The 27,123-nt window shown below is 34.8% G+C and overlaps 1 protein-coding gene across 12 annotated transcripts in view; it reads right to left on the bottom strand.

Moving 5' to 3' along the window:
* The window catches only part of DMD (dystrophin), a 2,277,745-nt gene that overhangs the window by 601,658 nt on the left and 1,648,964 nt on the right, over window positions 1-27,123 (bottom strand). For all 12 annotated transcript variants that reach the window (XM_064364425.1, XM_064364424.1, XM_064364427.1 and 9 more), the window contains one exon: window positions 23,924-24,041. In XM_064364425.1, the coding sequence (XP_064220495.1) occupies window positions 23,924-24,041 (118 nt within the window). The remainder of the gene's footprint in view (window positions 1-23,923; window positions 24,042-27,123) is intronic.

The raw sequence follows: 27,123 nt of genomic DNA, 5'->3' as shown, positions 1-27,123 counted from the left end.
ATAGTGATGAATAACTTAAGCCATGAGTGTAAAGAACAAGGGCAAAGCCTTGGGAATGGTCTGAAGAGGCAGATTAAATGCATGAAACTGAAATAAGACATTGAGGAAAGGTTATATTATTCTCACTTTCAAGGAAGAAGCTCTAGAGATAAAGCATGAGAGGTGGTCCCTCGACTAAGCAAAGTGAACCTCTTGGGTGGTCAATGATACTTTAGCAAAGTGATTAGGACACAGGTCACAAGAGGTTGGATATAAAGTAAATGATAGATACGCTTGTAGAGTTTATTTTAGCTGTTAAACAAAACAAAAGACAGGAGACTTAAGTAATATGAGCTACCTCGCTGTGGAAGCAAAGACTCAGAAGCAGAGAACAAGAAAGTAGGAGTTTGAGTAAAATATCAGGGAGCCAAGTTAGGTAACAAAAGTGGAAGATTTCCACTTAAAATTCACAAAAAATATGGTAAAAATTAAAATTTTGGAAAACGACTGAACTTGAATATTGTACCTATTAGCCAGCCAGTTACTCTAAACTAGTACTCTTATCTCATTATTAAGAGGTGCTCCTTTACTAATTAAATCTCTAACTTGATTTTCTTTTTTCCAAATCCTGCCATCTTTTTTGCTTTTCCATCATTTCCACAAAAACCACTCCTCTCCTCTCTTTCACAATCTCTGAGTTTATCAACATTCTCTTTGGTTACATCAGACTTTAGTTTTCCTATATTCCACAGTCCATTTGAAAGCACTAACTTATTACATGTAACTAGTGTCAATGGAAAATTCCAGCTAGCAATAAACACATCTATGTTAGTCACTGTAGGCAGAACTAATGTTGGCTCCAATGACAAGAATGCTCCTATGGTTTTCTCTTGGCTGGAAAGCAGTTGCTATATTGCTCCTGAAAATTAGAAAGTGTTGTGTCGTGAAGCAGCAGAGATTACATACACTGATTAATATGTTAGCTGCAAATTCCCATATAGATTCTTTCAATTTGAATACAGTTTGGGTAATACTTTGTCCTTAGTTATTTTTGTATACACAGATAAAGTATATTAAATTTTCTTGAGACAGGCATTAGCAAGAGGTTCAGAACAGAATTAGTATAGTTGTTTTCCAAAACAAAAGATACCTGATATAAACCTGCCATGCTGCCAGTTCAAATGGTATTACTGACCTTTTAATCTCATTGTTTTTTTAAAATCTTTTTATTTATTCTCTGCTAAATCTCTGCGTCTTGCTGTTTAATAAGCTAACCGTTATTTGGAACCTAATGAAAGGATATTTTCCCCTCAGTCCAAACCTTCCTAAATAGCCTCTTCATTATTCTATTCACTTTGAACATCAAAAAAACCAAAGCTGAAATAGCTAATATGAGATGTTCATGAAAATCTCCATCCAGGGCATCATCATCCTAATTGGTTTATAACCTGCTGTGCTGAATAGTTCTTCCATTCATCCTAGTTTTTTTTTTTTTTTAGCCTTAAAAATGAAAAGTTCTACCAAATATCACATGTTCTCACTTATAAGTGGGAGCTAAACATTGAGCACACAAGGACATACATCTGGGAACAATAGACCCTGGGGACTACTAGAGGGGGGAGGGAGGGGAGTGGGTTAAAAAACTACCTATCAGTTACTATGCTCACTAACATGGTGATGGGATCCGTACTCCAAACCTCAGCACCATCCAATAGTCCCACATAGCAAATTGGCACATGTACCTTCTGTATCTAAAATGAAAGTTTAAATTTAAAACAGAAAACTTCTGTGTTAGGAAATGAACCAACAATGAGTAAAGAATATAGGATTTTAAAACATAGCTTCAATAATGACCCTAGAAACCTCAGAGGCCTTTGTCTAATTGACTGGAGAAAATTATCTACAAGGTACCATGTGTTTGCAAGCTTTCAGCTCACCATTTAATAGCCACGATGGAAATACGAATTAAGGAAAGTAAGACCAAATCTCCCTTTAAATCTATGTGGAAGAAAAAGGACAGAAATAAACAATGATTGAAAAAAAGACTTACATAGAAGTAGGTGGTAAAAAGATAATAAAGGTCAAGAAGAAAGGTAATAAATAATAATATTTCTCAAAAGTTCTAAATTGTGTTCAAATTTATATGTTCCAGACAGTAGAAACAAAAAGCAAATTCTTAATGATTTATAAATATGTAAAAGCATTCCATCATTAGTGTTATTCCTAAAAACAGATGTTTATATTTCAGCTATCCTGAAAAAATTAGAATAATATTTAGTAGGTGCATTTGCACATTGCTTTTGAAACACCAGAGCTCTATTTTTAAAATGTACTTAATCTTTTTCTACCCTTAACTTACTGAATCAGAATGTTTTTGGCTCTTGAACTATTACACGCATTATCAACAGATAATGATGCCCTAATGGGGTGAAAATTTGTTCTTGAGAGATAAAAAGTCTTAGATATTTCTGACTCATAATGGTTTGTAACTCTCCAAAAAACCCACAATATATGGGCGTATCTAAAGCATATCTGTGGTATTAAAATTTCATGGAGAACTGATTGGAAAAAATGTCTAAACAGGCTTCCTAGGGGGTGATGATGAAAAAAAGGTTGGGAAACATTACCCTGATGTAGTTTACTTTAAAATATTTCCTGAATATAAAAGTGACAGGTTGTATTGTATGGAATTGGAAAAAAAACACAGATGGATACAAAGGGAAAAAATTAAGTTCACCTAAATTTCATGTGATAACTGCAAATCACTTTGATGTATTTCCTTCCAGTTATAATTTCTCCTGCTGATTTACTATGTTTTTACAAAATTAGGATCCTATGTCATAAATAATTCCATATCCTACTTTTCTGCTCAGCATTAATGTTGTAATAATTTCCTATGCCATTAAATACTATTTGAAACTACTTACATTAAACATTTTAATATTCAGTGATAAGAATAAACCAATCTATAACAAACTTTCTCCAAAAATTAAAATGTTTTAATAGTGTTGGTATTATAAAATACATTTCAGATTATTAATCTCTTTCCAGTGATAAACAACCAAATTACAACCTTCAATAAATGAAAGATACTAACGTGTTCAGTGACAAAATTCCTTATTCAGTTTCCATCCCTGTTTAAACAATTCATTTTATCTTCTGTTTCTCTCTCTGTTTTCTCTCTTGTTCTCACTCTCTCCTTCTTTTGAGAAGATTTTTGAAATCAAACTTTCTGGAATGTCTGTATATGAATCAGATTCCTACTTTTGCAGCTCTAAAGAATGTAAAATAGGCCAGGCACGGTGGCTCATGCCTGTAATCCCAGCTCTTTCTTTGGGGGAATGAGACGGACAGATCATCTGAGTTCAGGAGTTCAGGACCAGCCTGACCTACATGGTGAAATCCTGTCTCAACTAAAAATACAAAAATTAGCCGGGCATGGTGGTACACTTCTGTATTCCCAGCTACTTGGGAGGCTGAGGCAGGAGCATCACTTGAAACAAGAGGTGGAGGTTGCAGTGAGTCCAGATTGAGTCACTGCACTCCACCCTGGGTGACAGAGTGAGACTCTGTCTCAATAAAAAAATGAAGAAAGAGAAAAAAAGAAAGAAAGAAAGAAAGAAAGAAAAGAAAGAAAGAAAAGAAAGAAAGAAAAAGGAAGGAAGGAAAGAAGGAAAAGAAAGTCAAATCAAGGAACGAGGGCAGAATACAAAGAGTTTGGGACTAAGCTATAAGAACTGGGTCTTTAAAAAAGGTGTACCTTTCATTTTCACTTAATTATCATTTGATTCTTTTGTTGCATTGTTTATAGGGCTATAAAGGTTGTTCTTACACATAATTACCATTTTAATTTAATCTACAAAAAAGAATAAGAGAATGAGAAAGAAGATAAACATTTTCCTTTATTTACCTGGTCAGAAATTGGTTGTTATTGTAGAGCGCTCTCTCTCTCTCTCTCTCTCTCTCTCTCTCTCTCTCTCTCTCTCTCTCTCTCTCTCTGTGTGTGTGTGTGTGTGTGTGTGTGTGTGATGTGTCAGAGAGAAATATTCCTTTTGGGGTCCTTATTTTATTTAAGTTTATTATGCTATTTTCTATAACTAGCAAGTTCTTTACAAGTTTAAATTATATTTTAAGAGTGCACATATTTCTTAACAGTTCTAAATGGCACATTTCTAGTTCTATGTATACATACATGTTTCTATTATATATGTCTATTTCTATGTCTATGTACTTATCTATGGCTATCTCTACCCTGATCTCTCTTTAAGTCTCTCTTTATATGTTCAAGTTCCTAGAGGCTCAAAGTTCTAAAATTTGAGAAATTTGAAAGAAAGTAGAAAAATTATTTTCTTCTGCAATTACAATAGAAAAAGGGATTGTGGATAGTAATAGCTATCTGCAAAAATAATCTCCCTGAGCCTCAGATAGCTTGGGCAGCTTGTTATAAATGCAGATTCCCAGGGCCTTCTTATACCCCTATTATGTCAGAATTTCTTAGGTTGGGAGCAAGATGTCCAGGAATGGCCAATAATGCTAGAAATCTTTGTGGGAAATGTTGTTTCATAGGGTTTTGGAGATGAAGTAACCCAGATGAATCTGAGGGTAACAGATAGTAATGTTATTCATATAAAGTTACCAATTATTAACTTATATTAACATATTTGAGTTTTATGTTGTTCTGTGACAGATAACAGGAGAGTGAAGGTAAAGCTGTATATATGTGTATGGTGGTAGTTGGGGGAAAACTTACTTCGTGAAATCTAAAAGGAAGTCAGGGAGCAAATATTTGCTATCACGTTTTTGGTACCATCTGAGATAAATTGTCTGTTTCTCTGTTTCTGTTAATATTTTTAAGATCAATAGAATAGCAAAGATGGGTAGTTTATGTAGCTTTTCTCACTTAATGTAGCATCCTTTCATAATGCCTTTTTTTTTTTTTTTTTTTTTTTTTTTGAGACGGAGTTTCGCTCTTGTTACCCAGGCTGGAGTGCAATGGCGCGATCTCGGCTCACCGCAACCTCTGCCTCCCGGGTTCAGGCAATTCTCCTGCCTCAGCCTCCTGAGTAGCTGCGATTACAGGCACGCGCCACCGTGCCCAGCTAATTTTTTGTATTAGTAGAGACGGGGTTTCACCATGTTGACCAGGATGGTCTCGATCTCTTGACCTCGTGATCCACCCGCCTCGGCCTCCCAAAGTGCTGGGATTACAGGCTTGAGCCACCGCACCCGGCCCATAATGCCTTTTTATCCTTCTCCCAATTCTATCATTTGGTTCTCTGCATAGTCCTCACTGGAGAGGACACCCTGAACACATGATCATTATTGATTTTCCTGGCAGTCTTGTTATAAAATAATAGTTTGAATTATTATTTCTTCTTTCAAATGGTTTATAAACCATCATGAGTCAGTCTCCCAGAGCCTGATCATCTCTAGGTGAACTACTAACATTTAATTGTTGGCTATGCAAAACTGAAGATTGCATATTAAATCTACGACAACTCTGCTGTATGATACGAACTCTGTCAATAACCTCTTTATGAGGTCCTTCCCAAAATGATTTATATTAACTTTTTAAATAATCATTAAATAACAGATAATGAAAAACTAATGCATGCCTAAAGAAAGAATATATTAAGATGAATTCCAAATCCGTGAGATACATAGCACTTTTTCTTTGATTTTACCATATTCTAAATGCTCAATATTAACAGGCATTAAGAATCAAGGACTCTTTGACCAATGATAAGTCATACTCAATATAAAATACTGTTTGCCTCTAGACCAAAAAATGCTTTTTAAAATTGTGCCCTTTTCATGTCTTTATAAAGTTCCTAGAGTTTATTTCTGTTATTCTCAAAATGTTTCCTCAGGAGAATTTAGTAATATTTAGATCCACTTAAAACAATCACTAGTTAAGTACAAATTAGCTTCCAAAATCAATCTGAAAACATACATCTGCTAAAAGATGGTTTTCTCTTTTATGTTCCCCCTCCCATCTGAAAGTTATTAAGGAAGAGTCTGTTGCTATGGAAACACTCAATTTGACACCATCTGTATTCAAAATTCAATTGCTGCAAGCCTTCAGCCAATCTCCGGTTTTTAATTGGCAGACCTTCCCAGTATGCTCTACAAATCTTTTTTATTTTTTTATTTTTTTATTTTTAGGAAGTCAGTCCATACAGCATGCTGCAATGTAAAGCATCAAGAAAGTTCACAATGCAAGCATCATTCCATTATCTTAAGATCAGACTTGTGAAGTTTCAAAGCATTACAGCCTTCTGATAATTACTTGGCATGGGGTTAATACCTAAAATTTATTGCCAAGTTTTTTTTTTTCTGCCTATTGGATTTCACATGTAAAGAAAATAGTCATTGTAAGAGTGACTTTAGTATTAGGAAGATCCTGAAAAAAGCCTCAGTGAGGAACTTATATCACAATACACAGTTTAGAATGGAAAATAAATATGGAAATCACATAATGCAATTTTGGAATAGTCAGACTTAAGTTCAATATTAATTGGAATACTTGTTAGCTCCTTTATGTAACCTTTCTACATCTTATTTTCCTCATCTGTAAAAGATCTATCATGAGGATTCCAAAGTATGCATTTTGGGGACTACACATACTTTATATATACTATAATGGCATTTGGAAAATCTGTTAATCCACATGGTCTTGAAGAATATTTCTCCAGAATATCAAGTATCTGTATAAGAGTGTTGCTAAAATTCATAGAAGAGAGGATTACAAAAAAACTGGAATTCTCTGAATAATTCTTTCTAAATAAGGGAAGTATATGACTGGATATTAAAGAAGTGTAAATATGCTTCTGGCAAGAAAACACCAAAAATAATGTATGCACAGTTGTAGGTTCAATCACGACGTTTTGATGGGATAAAGAAGTAACTTGCCATAATTGAGCACTGGTGTGGTTTCTTGCTAGGTTTTGGTCAACCTACTACGTTATAGCTATCCTATGTGAAGAGACAGACCCCCATAGCTAAAGATAATTAGAATGTTGCCCTCTGGAGTTCTACAATGTAGCAACCTTGCTCCACCATACCACTGTCCTATTGAACAGCCAGCGTCTTTAATAATCCTTAAGAGGTAACATGCCAACTATACTGCTTACTGCTCCTAGGTTACCACACACTTTCAAAAGTTCACATCTGACTAATTGTTAATTTTGTTTAATATATTTTTAATTTATTCACTTAATCTATCTCAGTGACAACTGTAATATTTTGATTCCATTAAAAAACTGACTGTTATCTTCATGTGTATCCTGATGTGAATGACTTTATAGTCTTCTTTTCCTTTCTTCCTCAATTCATAAAATGTATAAATTGATGAATAATAAGGACTTACGCTACGAAAGAATAAAGACAACTTTATCTGCCTTTGGTTCTCCCTTTAAATCTGTTCAAGTAGGTTGTCCTATTCCGTTCTTCAGTGAAAATATAGGTAAGTTTCATGTCTTTTCTGGTCATCATTAGGGAAATACAAAGTCCCATGTCATTTTCAGACATTAAAATTAGATTGTCCAGCTCAATATATTAATGAACACTTCAATCTGAACTTGCATATATGATTTCTCCCTCAAGTAAAAGAGGATTCAAGTGGGTAGGTCCTTTACTACCTGGATTAGCGGATGCGGTGGGCTTCCTCTCTTTGTCTTGCTAGTCTTCTCTTCCTTTCCCCAGCTGCTATTTCTCACCCTAACAAGGGTTAATTGGAGTGGAAGAAGGAGAAGTAAGGGGTGGAGAAAATTCTTACTTTACTTAGTACTGTCACTGTCAGGGTGTGACTTTGTGCTTTCTAATGTGAATTATCCCTTGCGGGGTTTTGTGGAGCTGAAATGTATTTCTTCCAGTTTTAAGCTCCAGCCTCTGATTCACTTCTTCCATAATATATTCCACAATTACTTCAGTAGACAGTCAACACAAACTCATTTGAACCTACTTTGTGCCAAACACTGAAGTAGGTTCTGAAAAATCAACGATGAAACAAAACACAGTCCCTGCCCTCATGCAGCCAACTCTTTTCCTCCTTGGAACTTTCATTTTCCTTTGGTTATACCTCTCATTTATGTTTTATATCCATGTTATTGTCGGCACACATCTGTCTTTCCCTAGATTATCAGCTCCTTTACAAAATGATGCACATTTTACTCATTTTTATATATCCCTCTTTTTCAATGGTCACTAAATTATTAAATGAAATAATGAACAATGAATAAATGGGTGGACGTACAGAGCAATAAATGGATAAATGAACAAAATCACAAATTGTTCATAAAATATTGTTTATATTACTCCTATGACATATACATTCTATCTAATATTATACTAATTTTACTTGTTCTCCCTAATAATAAATACTATAATAAAGAATGCTGTATCATGGCTTTCTTGGAATACCACATAATTGCTAGCTGAATACCTTGTACACTGTAAGTATATAATCAAGATTTGATGAATGTGTGAATATACTTTTCAGTATTTTAAACTTATATTTTCCCTTCACATAATTTAAATATTAATGCAAATTATTAAGTATAAAAATTAGGGCAAGATTTAAATATAATTCAGCCACACATCTGGGAAATGAATAAAATAATCTCACTCTAGGTTGATTTCTTTGTGTAAATTAGATCCTTACTAAATATTTGCAGACTTACATATTTATGAAGAAAAAAGTGATCCATCTCATCTATTCTGTCTCTATTGGAACAGGGTCCATCTATGTTTAATTTGCTGCCATAATCTTGAAGGTAAAAATGTATTTAGGAAGCATTCAATGACTGTTTTCTGGGTACTGTTCTTAATCTAGCTACATTAAGGGATTGTGCCTGTCCTTAAGTTGCTCACAATTTATATGAGAGAGAAATTTGGAATATTCACTACTGTACATATTGAAGGATTTATTATATTTATAATTAAATCATACCAAATCACATATGGATATAATTTAATCATCTTTTGTTATTAGCATAATGCACTGATATACTGAAGAATCTAATTTTTCAATGAAATAAGGATCTGTCCAATTTAGCATACTAAAAAAGAATAAAAATTTTATTAATTTACATTTCAAATCAGCATTATTTTATTATCTTAAGATTCCCTTTATTTGTATTCCTTAAGGATGCCAGTTCTGGTTTTAAAAAAATCCACTTTGTATTCAATACTTTTTTATCTGAACCCTAGACAATCGTATATATATGTCAGGTATTTTAGAGGATGAAATTTTTAATTGGAAATCTGGCTCCCATTCTCTTGGTGAAGACCATTACATAGTTTGCATTTCAAAAACTTATTTAAAGTTTACCTGTTTTGAATGGCCATATATCTTGTTGATGTATATATTTAGAATCAGGACACAAATATAATGTAATGATGCAATTAAATCAAAACATAAACGAAATATTATTAATATTATTAAATTAAGGAACTCCCAAGTGCCTATCATAGATTTTGGTAGTTACTGATGCACAGTATTATGGACAGTCTGGTTGTTTTAAATCCTAAAGTATGTAAAATTCATTACCTACCTAATGAAGTATAAAGTCAATTAGTGCACTGTTTTAATGATCACGACACATTCTGTTAATTGCCAGATGTTTATATTTATTCTACTTCTAGGGACAACAGGTTACTTAGTCATATACTTTATATGTAACAGGTTACTTAGTCATACACTTTCTTTATATAATGCAAATTTTCATTCCCATTTTATCTTATGACATAACATTTTAATGAGTTCTCTGTACCCTCTCAATAGACAGTTTATTTAAAAACCCTAATCCAAATTCCTGCTTTCCAGATTAGGGGAGGGGAGATGGGAAATTGAGCTTTTTAAGATTAAGAGCTTTCTACATACATTTCATTTCCATTTTGCTCAAGCCAGCAGATTCTGCAAAAGTGAACTGAGGAAGATTTCAAATGGCCTAGTATGTTGTATTCTGCACGGATGAGGTATGTGAACTGGAATCAGACCAAGGTGCTTTTAAAATGTGTTATGTTTATGAGAGATTGTTCTAAAAAGTCTCTCAATCCCGTAAGACTGAAAATTCACTTACCATTGCAAAGTCTGGGTCTATTTGCTTTGGGTTTCCTTTGGCTTTTTGTTTGCTTTTCTAACAGGGCATTTTATTAATCTCTTCAGGGTAATTCTAGTAATGACTCATGGTCATGGAGATGATGATGGCAGCCTGTAGCCTACACTAGCTGCCAGCTCCCCTGTGAGACAGTCCATTCAATCAGTAAGTATTTATGGCATGCCTGTTATTTTCAGAACAAGATGTTAGAATTAAAATAATTTAAATATAAAGGAGTAACAGTTTAATGCTTACTGTCTGTCAGGGAGATGAAACATATACTACATGGAGAGTATCCTCAGAGAGACACAATAATGCTTGAAATTCCTAACCTTTGGCATTTGTAACTTACAGATGTGGCAACATGAGAAAGAGACTCTCTCTCTCATCTCCATATGTCTATCTGAACTACCAGTTCTCCCACTTCTTCTACTGGAATGGTGTTTGTTTTCTAAAAACATATGTTAGCTTCTTATCTTTCTAAAATGGGCTAAACATTATTTTGCTTAAAGGCATAGAAACTAATCCCTCTGAGAAATTTTAAGTCCCATGAGTCAATAAATACCCAATATATTTGAACTTAATTGCAATAAACTATCACAAATTGATAGTTTACATAAATATACTAGTAATATATATAGAATTGATATATATGCATGTATTTTATAACTATCTACATGCATGAGTATATTATATATATATATGCACATATATATATATTTAAACTTTCAATAACTGACTCCAAATGTAGCCTCCTTTCAGCATAGGTCTGGGGACAGAACACCCATCTAACACCTATTTTTAGAATCAGAGGAGTTGAATTAAATCCTGGTTCTGCTACCTGTGTGACCATGAGCAAAACCGTAGTATCTTTGATCATTGGTTCTTTTACTTATTTAATAAGGACAATATCTACCATAGGGGCTGTTGGGAAAATAAAATCCACTTATATATTTGTAAGAATTCCTCATCCAATTCATGTAAAGCACAGCACAAATCTAAAGTATTATTCTCTTATGAGATATTTTAAAATCTGCATAAAGTTAGATTTTATTTGTCCCATAAATAAGTGAAAATTTCGACAGCTTCCAGTTGTCTGAAATGTTTCATATTCTGGAGTTCCCTGCAACATGTTTTTAGTTACCAAAATACCAAGCTACTGAAGGGAAATGTGGGAATTTTGGTTGTCCTGCCAGACGCTAAGAAAAAAATGAATCCCATTCTATTTATTGCTATGTATCTTAAAGTACGTTTGGCATGGTACCCAACATTGAGAGACACATAACCTGCTGTCCTAAAACTCTGAGAAATTTACAAATTTTTGTAATCATAGAAACAACTCCCCATTTTACATCCCAAAAGGATTGTGCCTTCTCCTTTTAGTGGTTCCTACAAGGGATTCGACTACACCAAATACTTCATGAGGAATAGGTAAAGTGTCATTGTTTTAAAAGGCCAACAGGAGCCCATATATTACTGAGCTGATCATATTACCTTATCGTCTGCATAATTACACTTGATGTTACCATTTTCAGGTTGACTGGATTTTATCAATTCATGGCACATTTTTCTGTTTAATTATAGAGAAAGGTGTTTTCCCCTTATTCTTATTCTGTGCATTTTAAGACTTGATTTTATCTTTTCAAACATTCTGTTGTTTGAACAGACAATTTTCTGATAACAAGTGAATCAAGGACTCCCTGCCTTTCCTTTCCTCAACCAGTTCTATGTGTTTCTGAGAGCCAGCTGTGGCCCAGGGCAACAGTTCCATGGGCCTTATATGAAAGAGAAAAATCTGACTCCAATCTTCAGGTTTATTATTTCTATCATTGCCTTGTAGCCTTTGTAGTGGACCCCTAGTGGTTTCACTCCTATGACTCATGGTTAGACTTAGAGATGGTAATAAGCCAAACCATGCAGTAATTGGAAACACCGAAGATAGAAAATTCTGTACACATTTTGCTTTATCTTTATATTGAAAGAAAGTATCAGAGCATTCCACTTATTCATTCAGAAAATCTTGATGGAAAACCTATATTTTTCAAGGCCATTGACTGGAATTTAAGAGAAGCAACACAGTCAGTAAAGACAAATTTCTTGAGCAAGTCTAAAAATTCTGTATGTAGACATTAGAACAGTTACCAATATTCATGCACCCATTTTCTAGATGTGAAAATTTTTTACCTGTATAGCAGGGCACTATCATTGTCAACCCCCGAGAAGGCCTAGTGGAACTCTCAATAATTAGATAATTGATTGTTATGGGCTGAATGTTAGTACCCCTCCACCACCCAAATTTATACATTGAGGTGCTAAGCCACGATGGATGATATTTGGAGATGGGGCCTTTGAGAAATAATAAGGGTTAGATGAGGTCATAAGGATGAGGCCTCCATAACTGGATTAGTGTCCTTTTAAGAAGAGTAAGAAGAGAGACTAGAGTACCCCATTACCCCAGTCTCTCCCCAATATAGGAAGATACAGCAAGAAGAAGGTTCTCACCAGGAACCAAATCTGTCAGCACCATGATCTTGTACTTCTCAACCTCCAGAACTGTGAAAAACAACTGCCTGTTGTTTAAGCCACTCAGTCTATGGCATTATTTTGTAGCAGCTCGAGCTTACTAAGACATTAATATTTGTATAGTCAGTAGCCATTTGAAAAGGAGGCTTCCATGTGTCATTCCACTGAATCCTAACACCAAACTGGTATGAAAGTTACCAGGAGCCCAGTTTTACAGATGAGAAAACAAACTGTCAGAGAGATTAAACAATTTGCCACGCATCCCACTGTCACTAAGAGGCAGAGCCTGTGCTTGAACCAAGTGTTCTTATTTTAGATTCAGCGCTTTTAGTACTATATTACTAAAGAAACAAAGACCAAAAGAATCTCTTGGATAAAGGTAGACCCTGTTAAATTGATAAACCAATATCAGCAACCATTTGTTTCTTCACTTGTAGTTTTATATGAGAAAAAAGCTCCTGTTTGTCTTAGCCCCTGAAGTAATATACTATATTACCTTCGACTAACAAGAGTCCTGATAGTTACCCCTCCTCAGTCAAGTCTTTTTGTGTAATCAGGTAGATAGTATAGCTTTCCTCTAATCCAGAAATCAAGAATGGGGAGTAAGAAAATTAAGAAATGAAATTAAGGAAGGACATTCTTATGTATTTATCTCACTAACATAAAAGTAATAATCATAATTGTTTTCACCATCATTGTTATAATTATCTCATAACCAACTATTAGCTTCCTACGTCTTTTTGTTAAGGCTCCAAAACTCAAAAGCTTTCTTTACAATACCCATATTTTCTATGTGGAGCCAGGCTGAATGGACCTGAGATAATTATCGTCATGTCCAGAAGCCATACAATTTTGGTGGGTTCTCTTTTCTTTCAAGAAACAAGAACACATCTTATCCTGCATGTGTTTCTTGTACATGCAGGATAAAGGGCATGTACCAGTAGTCTGTCACTTTTAGGGCAAAGAGCATGATTGGCATTTGTGGGAGTGTCTAATGGGGATAGTCAAAGCAACATGGGGTCATGTTTCTGAAAATTCAGTGCAAAACTCATGGATTGCTTGTGCTGGGCTAAGCCAGCCACCATATCATAAGAACACTCAAGTAGTCCCATGGAGGAACTCATTTACAGAGAAACAAACTAGACAGCACCAACTCACAAACTATACAAGTAACTCACTATGAAAGTGAATCCTTCAGTCTCAGTAAAGCTATCATATGACTACAGCCCCATTGATATCTGACTGCAACCTCATGAGCGATCTTGAGACAGAACCACTCAATCAAGTAATGCATGAATCCTGACCTACAGAACCTATGAGTGATAATAAATGACTATTGCTACTTCAGGGCACTAAGTTTTGGGTGACTGATTGTTTTACAGTAACAGGTATCTATTCAAACTCTTTCCTGACAAAAGTAGAACAAGCTCAGCTTTCCCCTTTTCATGTAGAAAGGTCACAATTTATTAATCCTTCCTATTTACTTTTTAAATGTTTTACTTAAGACAAGTCTTGATGCCCATCAATGATAGACTGGACAGGAAAAATGTGGCACATATACACCATGGAATATTATGCAGCCATCAAAAACGATGAGTTCGCGTCCTTAGTAGGGACAAGGATGAACCTGGAAACCATCATTCTCAGCAAACTGACACAAGAACAGAAAATCAAACACCACATGTTCTCACTCATAGGTGGGCGTTGAACAATGAGAATATGTGGACTCAGGGAGGGGAGCATCACACACTGGGGTCTGTTGGAGGGGAGTGGGGGAGACAGAGGCGGGGTGGGGAGTTGGGGAGGGATAGCATGGGGAGAAATGCCAGATATAGGTGAAGGGGAGGAAGGCAGCAAATCACACTGCCACGTATGCACCTATGCAACAACCTTGCATGATTTTCACATGTACCCCAAAACCTAAAATGCAATAAAATAAATAAATAAATAAATAAATAAAATAAATAAATAAATAAATAAATAAAAAGACAAGTACAACAGAATAAAGACAGGTAGCAAGCAGTTTGTTTTGTTGCTTCAAATTATGTATAAGTAAATTTTGGTAAAGTAAGAAGTAGTAGGTACAAAATAATAACTCCTACAATTTTCTATAACTTGAGAGCCAAGAGCATTTTTTAGGAACAGTCCATGGCACATGTTTAAACCTTGGCTTAGTTTTATCTAAACTGCATGATGCCACCAGGGAGTTATATTCCTATTTATGCCCACAGGTACCAAAATATAACAGAAATTCGAGACTTCAGTTGCCATTCCCCAGTAGATCATAAGATAAAAATGCTAGCCTATAAACATGTAGACTATCTCTTTCTGGGCACATCTCTTTCTATTTGTATTCGTCTTATTAGCTCACTTTGTCTAAGTATAAAATTCTTTAATTTATTTATTCATAATCATCTTTATCACAAAAAAGGAAGAAAAAGTACTTTCTTTAATTGGTTTATTTATTTAATAGTTATGTTTGTTGTGTTTAATTTTCAAAGTGTATGAGGTAAACATTTGTTAACTCAGATCTTTCCCCTTAAAAAGAAACATAACGAAAACACAAGCAATTACTAGAAAACACTATTTATGTTTGTAATTATGGTACATTACTTTAATAAAAAATAATTTTCCTATTATAAGCTCACTTGAAAGATTTATAATTAAATATAGTCATAACAGGTAATTTGGATTTTAAATCCTATTCAAATATATTTTGATATAATCCTCTTATACAATTAAAAAATGAAATACATTAATGAAAAATGAAAAACACTCATTTCATGATAGGTAATTAGTAGTAATTTAACACAACTTATGGGAAGAAAAAACATACACTTATTTTTATATGTAATTTTTGTATACAAGCTATAATTACTCTGATAGAACTCTGAAATTCATTAAGATATTAAAGACCATTTCTATTATTTAATGTATATTTCCAGGTACCTTAATAACTAAGTACTACTAAAAAATAAAAGAACTATGAGATTTGTATATGAAGAAACATCTGACATTATGAACCTAATGATGATAGTTGATGATGGTTAATTTTATGTGTTAACTTGACCAGGGTATGGTTCCCAGTTGTTTGGTCAAACACCAATCTAGATGTTGTTGTGAAGGTATTTTTTAGATGTGATTAACATTTCAATCAGTAGACTTTGAGTAAAGCAGATTACCCTCCATAATGTGGTTGGGTCTCCTCCAATCAATTTTGAACTCCTTAAGAGAAAAGATTCAAGTCCCCAGAAGAGGAATGAATTCTGCTTTCAGATTGCATTTGGACTCAAGATTGCAACATCAACTCTTCCCTAGGTCTCTATCCTTATAGGCTGTCCTACAGATTTTTGACTTTTCAGCTCCTACAATCCTATGAGTTAATACCTTAAAATCAACCTCTCTTTTTCTCTCTGTATGTGTGTATATATGAATAAATATAAATATTACTATATTATTAGTATTATTACCAATCTCTCTCTCTATATATATATTTATATATCCTAATTATTAGATACAACAGAATAGATGCAAAGAGACAGAAAGCAGCATTCTAAGTTCTAATGATAATGGTGAAATTGATCATACAGGTAAAATATTGGACTGTGAATTTTCAGATGATAATAACCTAGATAAATGTTCTCAAGCACAAGGACTGATTAATGCACAATATATTTCTAAGGACAGAAAGGAAACATGGTATTTTAATCCACTTAATTATTCAACAGGAAGAACTTTACCACATAATATTTAGCAGCAAGAATTTTAACAATCCTGTTTTGCTAAAGGATGTGGGACAGATATTATGTAATTTATGATGTCTGTGCACCAAAATTTATTTGATAGAAAAAGTTTGTTGCCTGCCTTCCTTCTTTCCTTCCTTTCTTTCTTTTCTTTTCTTTTTCCATTTTTTTTTTTTTTTGAGACAGAGATTCACTCTTGTTGCCCAGGCTGGAGTGCAATGGCGTGATCTCGGCTTAGCACAAACTTCACCTCCTGGGTTCAAGCGATTCTCCTGCCTCAGCCTCTTGAGTAGCTGGGATTACAGGCACCTGCTACCACGCCTGGCTAATTTTTTTTTGTATTTTTAGTAGAAACAGGGTTTCACCATGTTGGCCAGGCTGGTTTCAAACTCCTGACCTCAGGTGATCTGTCCGCCTTGGCCACCCAACGTGCTGGGATTATAGGAGTGAGCCACTGTGCCCGGCCTGTATTTCAATTCTTATTAAAATTTTTCATAAGATTGTCTTTCAGTATCTTTATTCTTCCCTAAGAATTTGCAGAGTAACTTAAACATATGAAAAATAAAAAGCTAAAGAGTTCATTAGACCTACAAGGCAAATACTAATGGCTACTTTCCCTGGTATACTGACGTCTGCATCAGAAACCTGATCTACCTAAACACAATCTTTAACCATCAGCTAAACAATTTCTACACTTTGCTCATAGTATCATTAAGAACCAGGATGAAACTTGTGTTACTTAAATGGTTATACAGCAGCAGAAAAAGAAAACAACACAGTGTAGGACCTATAAATTCATTATTCAGGCTGGGAATGGTGGCTCAAGCCTGTAATCCCAGCACTTTGGAAGGCCAAGGAGGGTGGATGACCTAGGGTCAGGAGTTTGAGACAAGCCTGGCCAACATGGCGAAACCCTGTCTCTACTGAAAATACAAAAAAAATTTATCTGGGCACGGTGGTGGGAGCCTGTAATCCCAGCTACTTGGGAGTCTGAGGCAAGAGGATCGCTTGAATCCGGGAGGTGAAGGTTGCAGTGACTGAAGATGGCACCACTGCACTCCAGCCTGGGTGACAGAGCGGGACTCTGTCTCGGAAAAAAAAAAAAAAAAAAAATCATTATTCGGTGTGTGTCTAAATGTACCTATATTGTAAGTTGGCAGGGTTGGGGGCTGTGTGGGGGGTGGGTAGTGCTACCTCTTCTCAAATTCCTCAAATGTAAAACAACCTCTAGGCTTTTTCCTTGGTTCACTTTTCTCTGGACCAGGTATCCTCTCTCTGTGTAAGCTCAGCCACTCCAGGTAACTTACAAATTGGTGTCCAGAAGTAACGTCACTCCTGAAATCTCTCTATTTTCAACAATTTTTTTAACGTCTCAGTATGGTCATCTAGCTTCATGTTAAGCACATTACTTTATCTCCCATAATCAACTCCTTGTCCTGAGTTTGTCTCTGGTTATGACGGTTATGACATTAATCTTCCAAAGAATTCAATCTCCAACGTTTTGAGGCAGGCCTTCTCTTAGACCGTCAGTTTTCTACATGTAATCAATGTCAAAATCCTGTTAATTCTAGCTCCACCTCATGTCTTAATTCCACTTCTTACTTTTTACTCCATGGCCACTGCTCCAGCTTGGGCTCTCTTGCCTTGTAACTGGTCTTACTGACTTCATTTATTCCCTTATCCTCCACAGTGTCCGTGTGTGTGTGAGTGCGTGCACGCGCGCGCACACACACACACACACACACACACTCTCCTATGCTGATATTCATCTTCCACACCAGTGTTAACAGGTCTAATTATGTATTCTCCTATCATCACTTCCTGAAATCCCCTTCCCTCTCCAGCTTCCTTCTGCTTTTCAAAGTCTTATTCACGATCAGGTCAAATTCAGCCTCCTCCTGGAAGCATTCCAGGAAGCCCTCATTTAAAACCAATCTCTCCTCCTCTTGTTCTCTCTCAACATTTTGTAATACTGCTCTACTGAAGCGCTCTTCCCAGACTGCCTTGCCTGAATATACTTGTCCAAATACCCACATTTGATTGTGAGCTCTTTAAAGACCAAGGCTGAATCTTACTTTTTTCCTGTATCACCTCTACCATCTCTGATATTAGATAGCACAGAGTAAGCATTCAAATGTTTGCTGAACTGAACTGAACTCGTTAGTTGCCAGCAGCATCCTAGTGGATGTAAATTTTGAGAGCTGCTTGTAGCTATAACAGGTTGACAGCAGGTGCTAGATGTCAAAAAAAAAAGGGAAATTTATATGGTTGACTCCACTTCTTCTAAAATAAGCAACTCTCTAATAGACAACACCTGAGAGGAAGATATTGGCTGGCATTTCATTAGCAATAGAGATTTCATAAAAATGTGGAGAACAACAGAGCCTTTTTACTTTGCCATGAAGGATTTCATACATTTGGTTGCAGCAATGAATGATGGGTTGACAAAGCTGCTATAAAACTGTCAGTTAATTCAAAAATCATGTGAGAGAATTCTTTATTCTCATACAGAAGAACATTCTCCCTTCTATGGCCCTGTATACCAGTTCTTTATGCGATATAATGTGAATTCATTTTCTTAACATTTATAAGCTATCGCTAAATTTCTCTAAGAATTCTGGACTGGGTTGAAAAATCCTTAGCTGAAAAAATAATTCCAAAATAAACAGCTTCCTCTTAAAACTTGGCATTCTGTTTCAAAAGTCCTTCCCTTGGTTTTGCTAATAAAAGGCCACATTATACACCTTCATATTCTCCCATCTCTAGTTCCCTCTGTACCAAATCCATCTTATCATGAAAATATGTACCACTTAATGAGCATCTAATATGTGCCTCATATTTACTTTAGAAACACCAGTAATTTTGCTTTCTTAATCACCCTGCTAGCATAAGTACTATTATTAGCCCCACATGACAGATGAGGGAACCACAGCTTAGGAAAGAGAATTAATGTGGCCAAGTTCATACAGCTAATAGATCATTGGGGTCCACTAGTCTATACATCTACAACACATGTAAAAGACAATCCTTTAGACACTCAAATACACAGAAGTCCGAACTATAAATAGGAGCAGCAAAAAAATATATCCAGACTATAGTAACCTGAGGTTAGTTCTAATATTTTAAGTTCTCAGATAAATATTTCTTCCTATTTTTTTGGACTAACTAGCCTTTTCCGTTTGATGTGCCTCGGGCTTTTAAATCAGAAAAACATGGACTTGAATTCTGCTTTCTCATTCGCCATCTTCCTAAGACCCTAGACAAGTTATGTAGGCTCTCTGAGTCTCAGTTTTCTGTCTCTAAAATGGGAATAGTAATATCCACCTACTAAATTTATAGAGAATAGTAAAGATTTTGCAGTATTTCCCACAAAAAGGCTTTCCCAAATATTTGTTTGATTCTATTTATGTATCTTATTCCACCTTTTCCAAAGCAACCTCCTCCTTTTTGCCTTTTAAATCTCTCCTTTTTGGGGTGGTGGGAGGGGTGAAATAACTAAACAGCTATCAAAAAGCTCATTAAGTGTTTTGCACTAAGCACTCAAACCACCCAAATAGATTATAGATAAAATAATAAATGCTAACATTCTTTGAGATTTTACTATGGCTCTGACCTAAGTGTTTTACCTTGATTATTTCATCTAACTATTCCAATCCATGAGATAGATATAAGTGAGCCTATTTTACAGAGAAGAAAACTAAGAGCAGATAGTTTACTGAGATTAGTCATTTGTTCAAAGTCACAAAGCTAACAAGTAGCCAGTCTAGGCAGCCTGACTTCTAAAGTAATGCATGCTATTGCTGTATAGCCCTAAAATGGTAGTGGTGGGGGTTATGGAGGGAGGAGCTACAGAAACAAGGCTCTTAAATCCAAATGTTACAGGAACCACATTCACCAATATTATTTGTGAAATAAACAGAATGATAAAAGGAAGCAGTTCTTTGTTTCCAAATCCTCTTCACTGCTATGCTATGCAAGATATTATGGTATTATACTTTGCAGTATTAATGGATGTGAACAAGAATTTCATATAATTCAGACGCCTCCAAGGAAGCACATATAAATTCTTCTGATCGTACTGCTTTTGGTCTTCTGACCCGGCCCTTTTGCAGAAGAAAATTACCAGAAATGATTGACAAATTTAGAAACCAAAGAGTTAAACAAAAATGAGCAACTTGAACATTAGAAAAAGGGAGAAATTTTCATTTGATCTCATTTAGATAAAATTGTTTTCTCTTACCTAGATTATTACTGCATGATTTCCATCAATATAATTATCTGAATACAACAGATACTATAGAAATAGTTTCATATAGTAAAACATGGTGGTGGTTTGCACACCCAATTATTTGAAGTTTACCATGAATATTTCTCGTAGACAGAAATAGCTTTGTACTGAACTTCTCTTGATAAACTTCAATAACTATGTATAGATTTCCCCAACTGTTCAGTTATGAAATGGGATTTACCAAAGAAAGAAAAATGTTTCAATATAGCATTACATACATATATTAACTATTTTTTATTTAGCTGATTTCTTTTTAAGTATTTCCAGAAGTTTCATGGCAATAAAAAAGAAGACCAATATCAACAAATGAGAAAATACAATTTTATGAGCAAGTATTTTATTTCTGTCCTTTCCCTGAAAACCAAATCTTTACTAAAAAAAAAAAAAATTCTATTTTGAACACGATTGAGACTTTCTAAGTATTGAATTTCCATCCCATTCCATAGACTTTAAATGGAGAGAGAAACTGAAGTATAGCAGGCCTGCAAATGACATTGTTTAGATAAACATATCTTGCCAGAATTATCATGGTATCAGCATTTAGAGGCTCCAAGCATATTTGGAACTAAGATTCCAGCTTAGGCTTTTAATAAGCAATATGACACGTCTCAACAGACACTTGCTTTTAAGAAAGTGCTTTCTTGGATCATTTGGATTACAGTCTTTCCATTATGCTGCAAATATTCATAAAGGTATTCATTCCTAAAAGACAAAAGCTTAGAAAAGAACTATTCAAATCACTGACTATTGGCAGAGAGGTACAAACTTGCCCTCTGGTCATTCAATTTTAATCTCTATTATGAAAAAGTCAATGCAATATAAAAAAAATGCAGGGAAAAATGGAAAATGTTCAGACAATGTTGAACAAATACTGTATAATACATTCATGTTATTTTCTTCTTAGGGAAAAATATTGAAGTTATTTTTCATTAGTAAAATAACAAATGACTCTCTAGTATGTTCAGATTTGCATAAATGTCATTGCAAAATTTCTATATTTCTCAAGAAAGAAACTGATCACTTACCTGTGTAATGGGAATGGGAATTCAGTCTCATACTGAGTAAATCACTCACTGAGATTCACTGTTTTGGGTCAGTGTGTTCCAATCTGTTGGAGAACCCTCAAAGTTCCAGTATGGTGGAGGAATGGTCCAGTAAATCAACTGTACAGCTATCTATGTTGATTGTTACAAGGCAATTTTGTTCTTGCCTTGCTAGTTATAGATATGACATCCTATAATTTACACAAACTCATAGAATACAAGTGCATTCTTCCTTGTTCAAATTAGTTATGCAGAGGTTGAATAGTTTCTTACCAAATCTGTTCTTCTTCCTAGGCTCACCAGTGGACACTATTTTCCTACCTCCCTCGCATCAAGTGTGACCATGTGACAAGTTCCATCCAACAGAATATGAACAAAATTAACACACACCACTTCCAGGCTTGGCTCACGACAAATTTTTATGAGTCATATTCATTCTTCATCTCCCCATTAAATGCATATGCATCTTATGCTCTGGACACAAAAGATGGAAGGAGCTTGGGCTCCTGAATGACTTCACAGAGGGCGGCTTATTTTGGACCGCATATAGAAATAAGTAAATTTCTACTGTAGTAAGCCTCCAAGATTTGGGAGATTACCTGTTATAGTGGCTAGTTTTACTGAAATAATACATTAGCATACATCCACATTCATTGTTTAAGCAACAATAAAGAGTTAAACTTTCAAAACCAAGAACAGCCTAATTTAATTACCGATCACTACAACTAAAAGAAGACATGTCTGAAGGAAGTGAATCAAAACATACATAATTACAGACAAAAGAAATATTTAGCCTTAGTCTAATGATTAAGGTCCTTAACAAAAGCAACAAAACAAGATGGGAAATGGTAAATATACTAGAAAGAGTGCAGACTTTCAAGCCAGAAAGAGACATTTACAAATTCCAAGCTCTGTTCTTTGCTTGTTTTGTAAGCTTCAGCAATTTGATAAACTGTTCTTGGAATCTGTTTTCTCATCTATAAAATGGGGATTATAAAATATAGCTCACAGGATTCTATAAAGATTTTGTACACACACACATAAACATACAGAAACGCATACACATACACACACCATCTAATGCTTATGAGGTACTCAATAAATTCTAGCTATTATCAATAAGTATTTACCCAATATGTGGAAGTATGACTAATAACATTTTAAAATATTAACCTTTTACTCTGGTTACTTTTTCACTTCCCCCAACATGTTGACAACTAGTCGTTTCCTTAGGGAAGGGTTACCTTAGCAGAATATAAATTATGAAGATATAGACTCTCATGGTTTCCAAGTTTCAAAAGTCTAGGCTTGGTAAAGACAGAAGATTTCAAAGAGAGAAAAAGATGGTTGAAGGAAGGTTTTCCTCCTTCCTGAACTACAAAGGATTCATCGAGTCATGGGAAGGGAAACGAGGGCATATTGTGGGAGAAGCTCAAAAATTTAATACCAATGTGTGTGTCCCTGGAGGGAAGGAAGGTAGAGAGTAGTGAGGAAACCCAGAGAGATCTGAGAGAATTTGAAAGCAGAGCTGATCTGGACCTCATTTCTGAGGAGAATCTCTGAGGGAAATTGGATGGTGAATTTCCCCTACTCCTTCCTCTATTCCTCTTCCTGATCCCATGGAAACCTACTGACACAACGCACAATCACTGCAAATCACTCTGCCCGTTAAATGCATAGGAATGTAGGTCAGAAGAAAAGAGTATGCACAGAGTCTAGTCAGATGGGTCTTACCAAAGTTCCTGCTCACCCTAGTATGGCATAAGGCACAGTACAGTGATTTTTGATATTACATAATGGGGGCATCAAAGTAGCAGAAAGATATCCAGATCTGAAAGTCACTGCAGATGGGAATGAAAGATGGCCCAGGAAGAAGCCACTGCCTGCTTGGACCAACAACCAAGGATATGAGGGAGAAACTGGCATCTTTATGGATGCCATACCTGATAGATGACAACTAAAGTACAAATGTTCTGCCACACTGTGGTCACCACACCCATCACTCCATGCTTTGCAACTACATAAATGCCCTGAATTGCTTAAAAAATGGATTTCTTCTATTCAATGGAATTACATTCGGTTATTAAAAGATAACATTATGGAGTGAAAATCTCAGTACAATTGTTATCATTTGCAATTATTTCACATTATTTTTATAAATGTGAAGGGGTATAGGAACTCAAGTTGTCATTGAATCTTGTCATGCATCTTGCTTTGAGTGTCCCATGCTTGTTAAAAAAAACTTACTTCGATCCGTAATGATTGTTCTAGCCTCTTGATTGCTGGTCTTGTTTTTCAAATTTTGGGCAGCAGTAATGAGTTCTTCCAATTGGGGGCGCCTCTGTTCCAAATCCTGCAGCGTTGCCTGTAAGAACAAATATCTCTTAGTATCGGGTTCTTCGGCATTGTGTATTCCTTTTCCATAACACAAAGTAAAGTACAATGGTAAAACCAGCCAAAACACTTTTAGAAATAAAAAAGGTGTTACTGTGTGAGGGCTTATAGAAAATTTAACAGGAAATATGCTTCGTTCTTAGATACCAAAAATATTTCAGATGAAAATCTTTTCATCTGAGCCTTTAAATAAAGAAGATTTTCTTTATTTAAAGTACAATTGGTGTACTTTAAAAAAAGAAAATCTTGTTAAAAAAGATTTTCTTCTTTATTTAAAGGCTTAGATGGAGTCATTCCAGAGTACTTGGTATTACTTAAACCACTGCATGAGTGCCTTGAGTAAGAAATGTTATTCTGAATTACGACAATGTATTTAAAAGACAGAAAGCCATTTATACTTATAATATCATTCTGTTTGATGTGAAAATTAAGGTATATTTATTTTAAAAACAGAAAGAGCACAGAACTGATTTAAGAAATATTACTTATTTAACTTCATTGTACCTGAGATTCCTCATCGGTAAAATGAAAAGGTGAAGTAGATGAGGTAATCAGCCTTTCCCCTAAGCTGCCTGTCCATAAGAATCACCAAACCTTTTTGCCTCACTCCAGAACTAATGAATTTGTAATGGAAAGAGCTGGGAATCTTGCATTTTAAATAAATTAGCTAATAAAATTTTATGATTTAGGCATGTTTAGAAAGCATCAGATTAGAAGTTAGTATTCGTTTTTTCCTGTATTATAAATGACTTTAATATAGTACTATTTTAAATAAAAATACAAATAGAATAAAGCCAACAATTTTTAATTTATAGGTAGTAATGTAAATCATTAAGTAATTCTTCTCTTTCTTCAGTGTCTATCTATTGTCTCTGGCGTCTTGGTCTCTACATTTAAGGACCAAAATCTCTAAGACAGTCATGAAGAAATTTATGGAATAAAAAGGCATCTGACTAGTTCTGGTTCTAAAACTCAGTGAATTTTTTTTTTTAATTGGGGAAAATAAAAGTAATATTTACTGTTAGTTTATAAGCAATACATGACAGATGTTTTATCCACATTTTCTCATTTTTCTCTTATAATAACCATACTAGTAAACAAGCCAGCAAGTTTGTATAATTTTAAATATGTTCTACCACATGAGGCCAAAGAAGGTTAAGAAATAAAAGTGGTAGATAGTAATGTACATGAAACTTACATAAAACTTAGTAACCTATCATGTCCTTTGACTCCTGCTGATTTTCTAATGATTTTTGGTTTGGGAAAGGCCAAATTTTGATTATTCTGTAGTGTTTCTTTTGTAAAGAGGTAGGGAAACAGTCTTTGTGATTTAAACTCTATTGCTTTAGGTAATATTAAAATAATGTTAAAAACTTATCCAAACATTGTACATATACTTTAGGCACTTTCTCCTCTCTGTATTGAAAAATTGGAGGGGCTAACTTTTTTTTTTTTTTTTTGAGACGGAGTTTTGCTCGTTACCCAGGCTGGAGTGCAATGGCGAGATCTCGGCTCACCACAACCTCCGCCTCCTGGGTTCTGGCAATTCTCCTGCCTCAGCCTCCTGAGTAGCTGGGATTACAGGCACACGCCACTATGCCCAGCTAATTTTTTGTATTTTTAGTAGAGACGGGGTTTCACCATGTTGACCAGGATGGTCTCGATCTCTTGACCTCGTGATCCACCCTCCTCGGCCTCCCAAAGTGCTGGGATTACAGGCGTGAGCCACCGCGCCTGGCCGGAGGGGCTAACTTTTAACAAATTTTCCACATTTGTAAGCTGTGATTGCTCAGAAGAAAAATCCAATTTTCAGGTTTCTAACTTTTATGGTTTCTTTATACAAAAGAGTGTTTGAAATATGGAACAAATTGACAAAGACAGCTATTGAAGTAAGTGGCATAAGTCAGTAGGAGAGTACTGAACAAATTTTAAAGCAGGAACCATATAGTAGCATATAGATTTTATGAAATAAGCTGTTTTCCAGTGTTAGAATGTGAAACTCTGGTCATCTGTGACATGGGAAGCTGAAAGGTTGCTTTGGAATTGCTTACTCTAAAATGTCTGAATATGTTCAATAGAATTTTTAAAATGGACTTACCCAGAAACCTCAGATGAAGTCAAATTTTCACCTCAAAGTTAACAAAGAACTTTAAATACACAGAGCTAGTAAAATACATAAATTCATTTACTCGTCCATTCATTTTAATATTTCTAAGCACTAGGCACTATGCATGTGGCAGTGGACAAATATATTCAGTATAGTCTGGAACTTAAATGAAAAACTGCTTTTTGATACTTAAAATTTTTATATAACAAAGATTATCTTTATCAGGCTGTTCTTCTTTGATTTAATATTAATTCACCCTAATTAGCCAGATTTTTTTGCTTATCAGTTTTAGGTACATTACTCAATGTTTGCTATACTTTTTTCCTTCCTTTAGGATTTCAAAGTTCATTTAAGAAGTATGCTGTAATAGTAATTTAATCAAATTTAATCTGAATCTTAACAGGCTCTAAATTAAACCTGACCACAATGAACAGCTTTTACTGCTGAAATTAGCAAGCATGTCAACTTAGACTCAAAACAAGCCATTTTCCTCTCTAATGAACAAAATAGGTCTCAGGGTATTGTGAAACCTGTTCTCTAGTTGGGTGATTCCCTAATTCTGCTGGCAGACACATGCTTTGTAAGCACCTGAGAAGATTATTAATGACATCCTTTGAAGCAGCCTCCTTAAAAATCTAAGGAGATTCACAACTGCAATACAACTATGCATTTATAAAATATTTCAAAATGAAATTTCAACTTTTTATCCTACTCTTTGGTCAACACGTACAAACATTCATTTCAAAAAAGAAGGTGTAAAATAATAATGTATATTGCTATGGGATTTATCATACACTAATAGGCTCTTTACTTAGTGGTCTTTTAGTATAGCAGAATGGGAATTTTCTCCTTTGATTCCCTTTCTAGAAATAAAGAGAGGGATTTAATATAGCATATGCTTCAGTATTTTTTCATTAAGATATTATAAAAACAGTGGTTAACATAA

The sequence above is a fragment of the Aotus nancymaae genome, unplaced genomic scaffold, assembly GCF_030222135.1.
Source record: "Aotus nancymaae isolate 86718 unplaced genomic scaffold, 86718_ANA_hifiasm-v0.15.2.pri h1tg000058l, whole genome shotgun sequence".
NCBI classification, from domain to species: domain Eukaryota; kingdom Metazoa; phylum Chordata; class Mammalia; order Primates; family Aotidae; genus Aotus; species Aotus nancymaae.
This window is presented reverse-complemented; position numbering and strand designations above follow the sequence as displayed.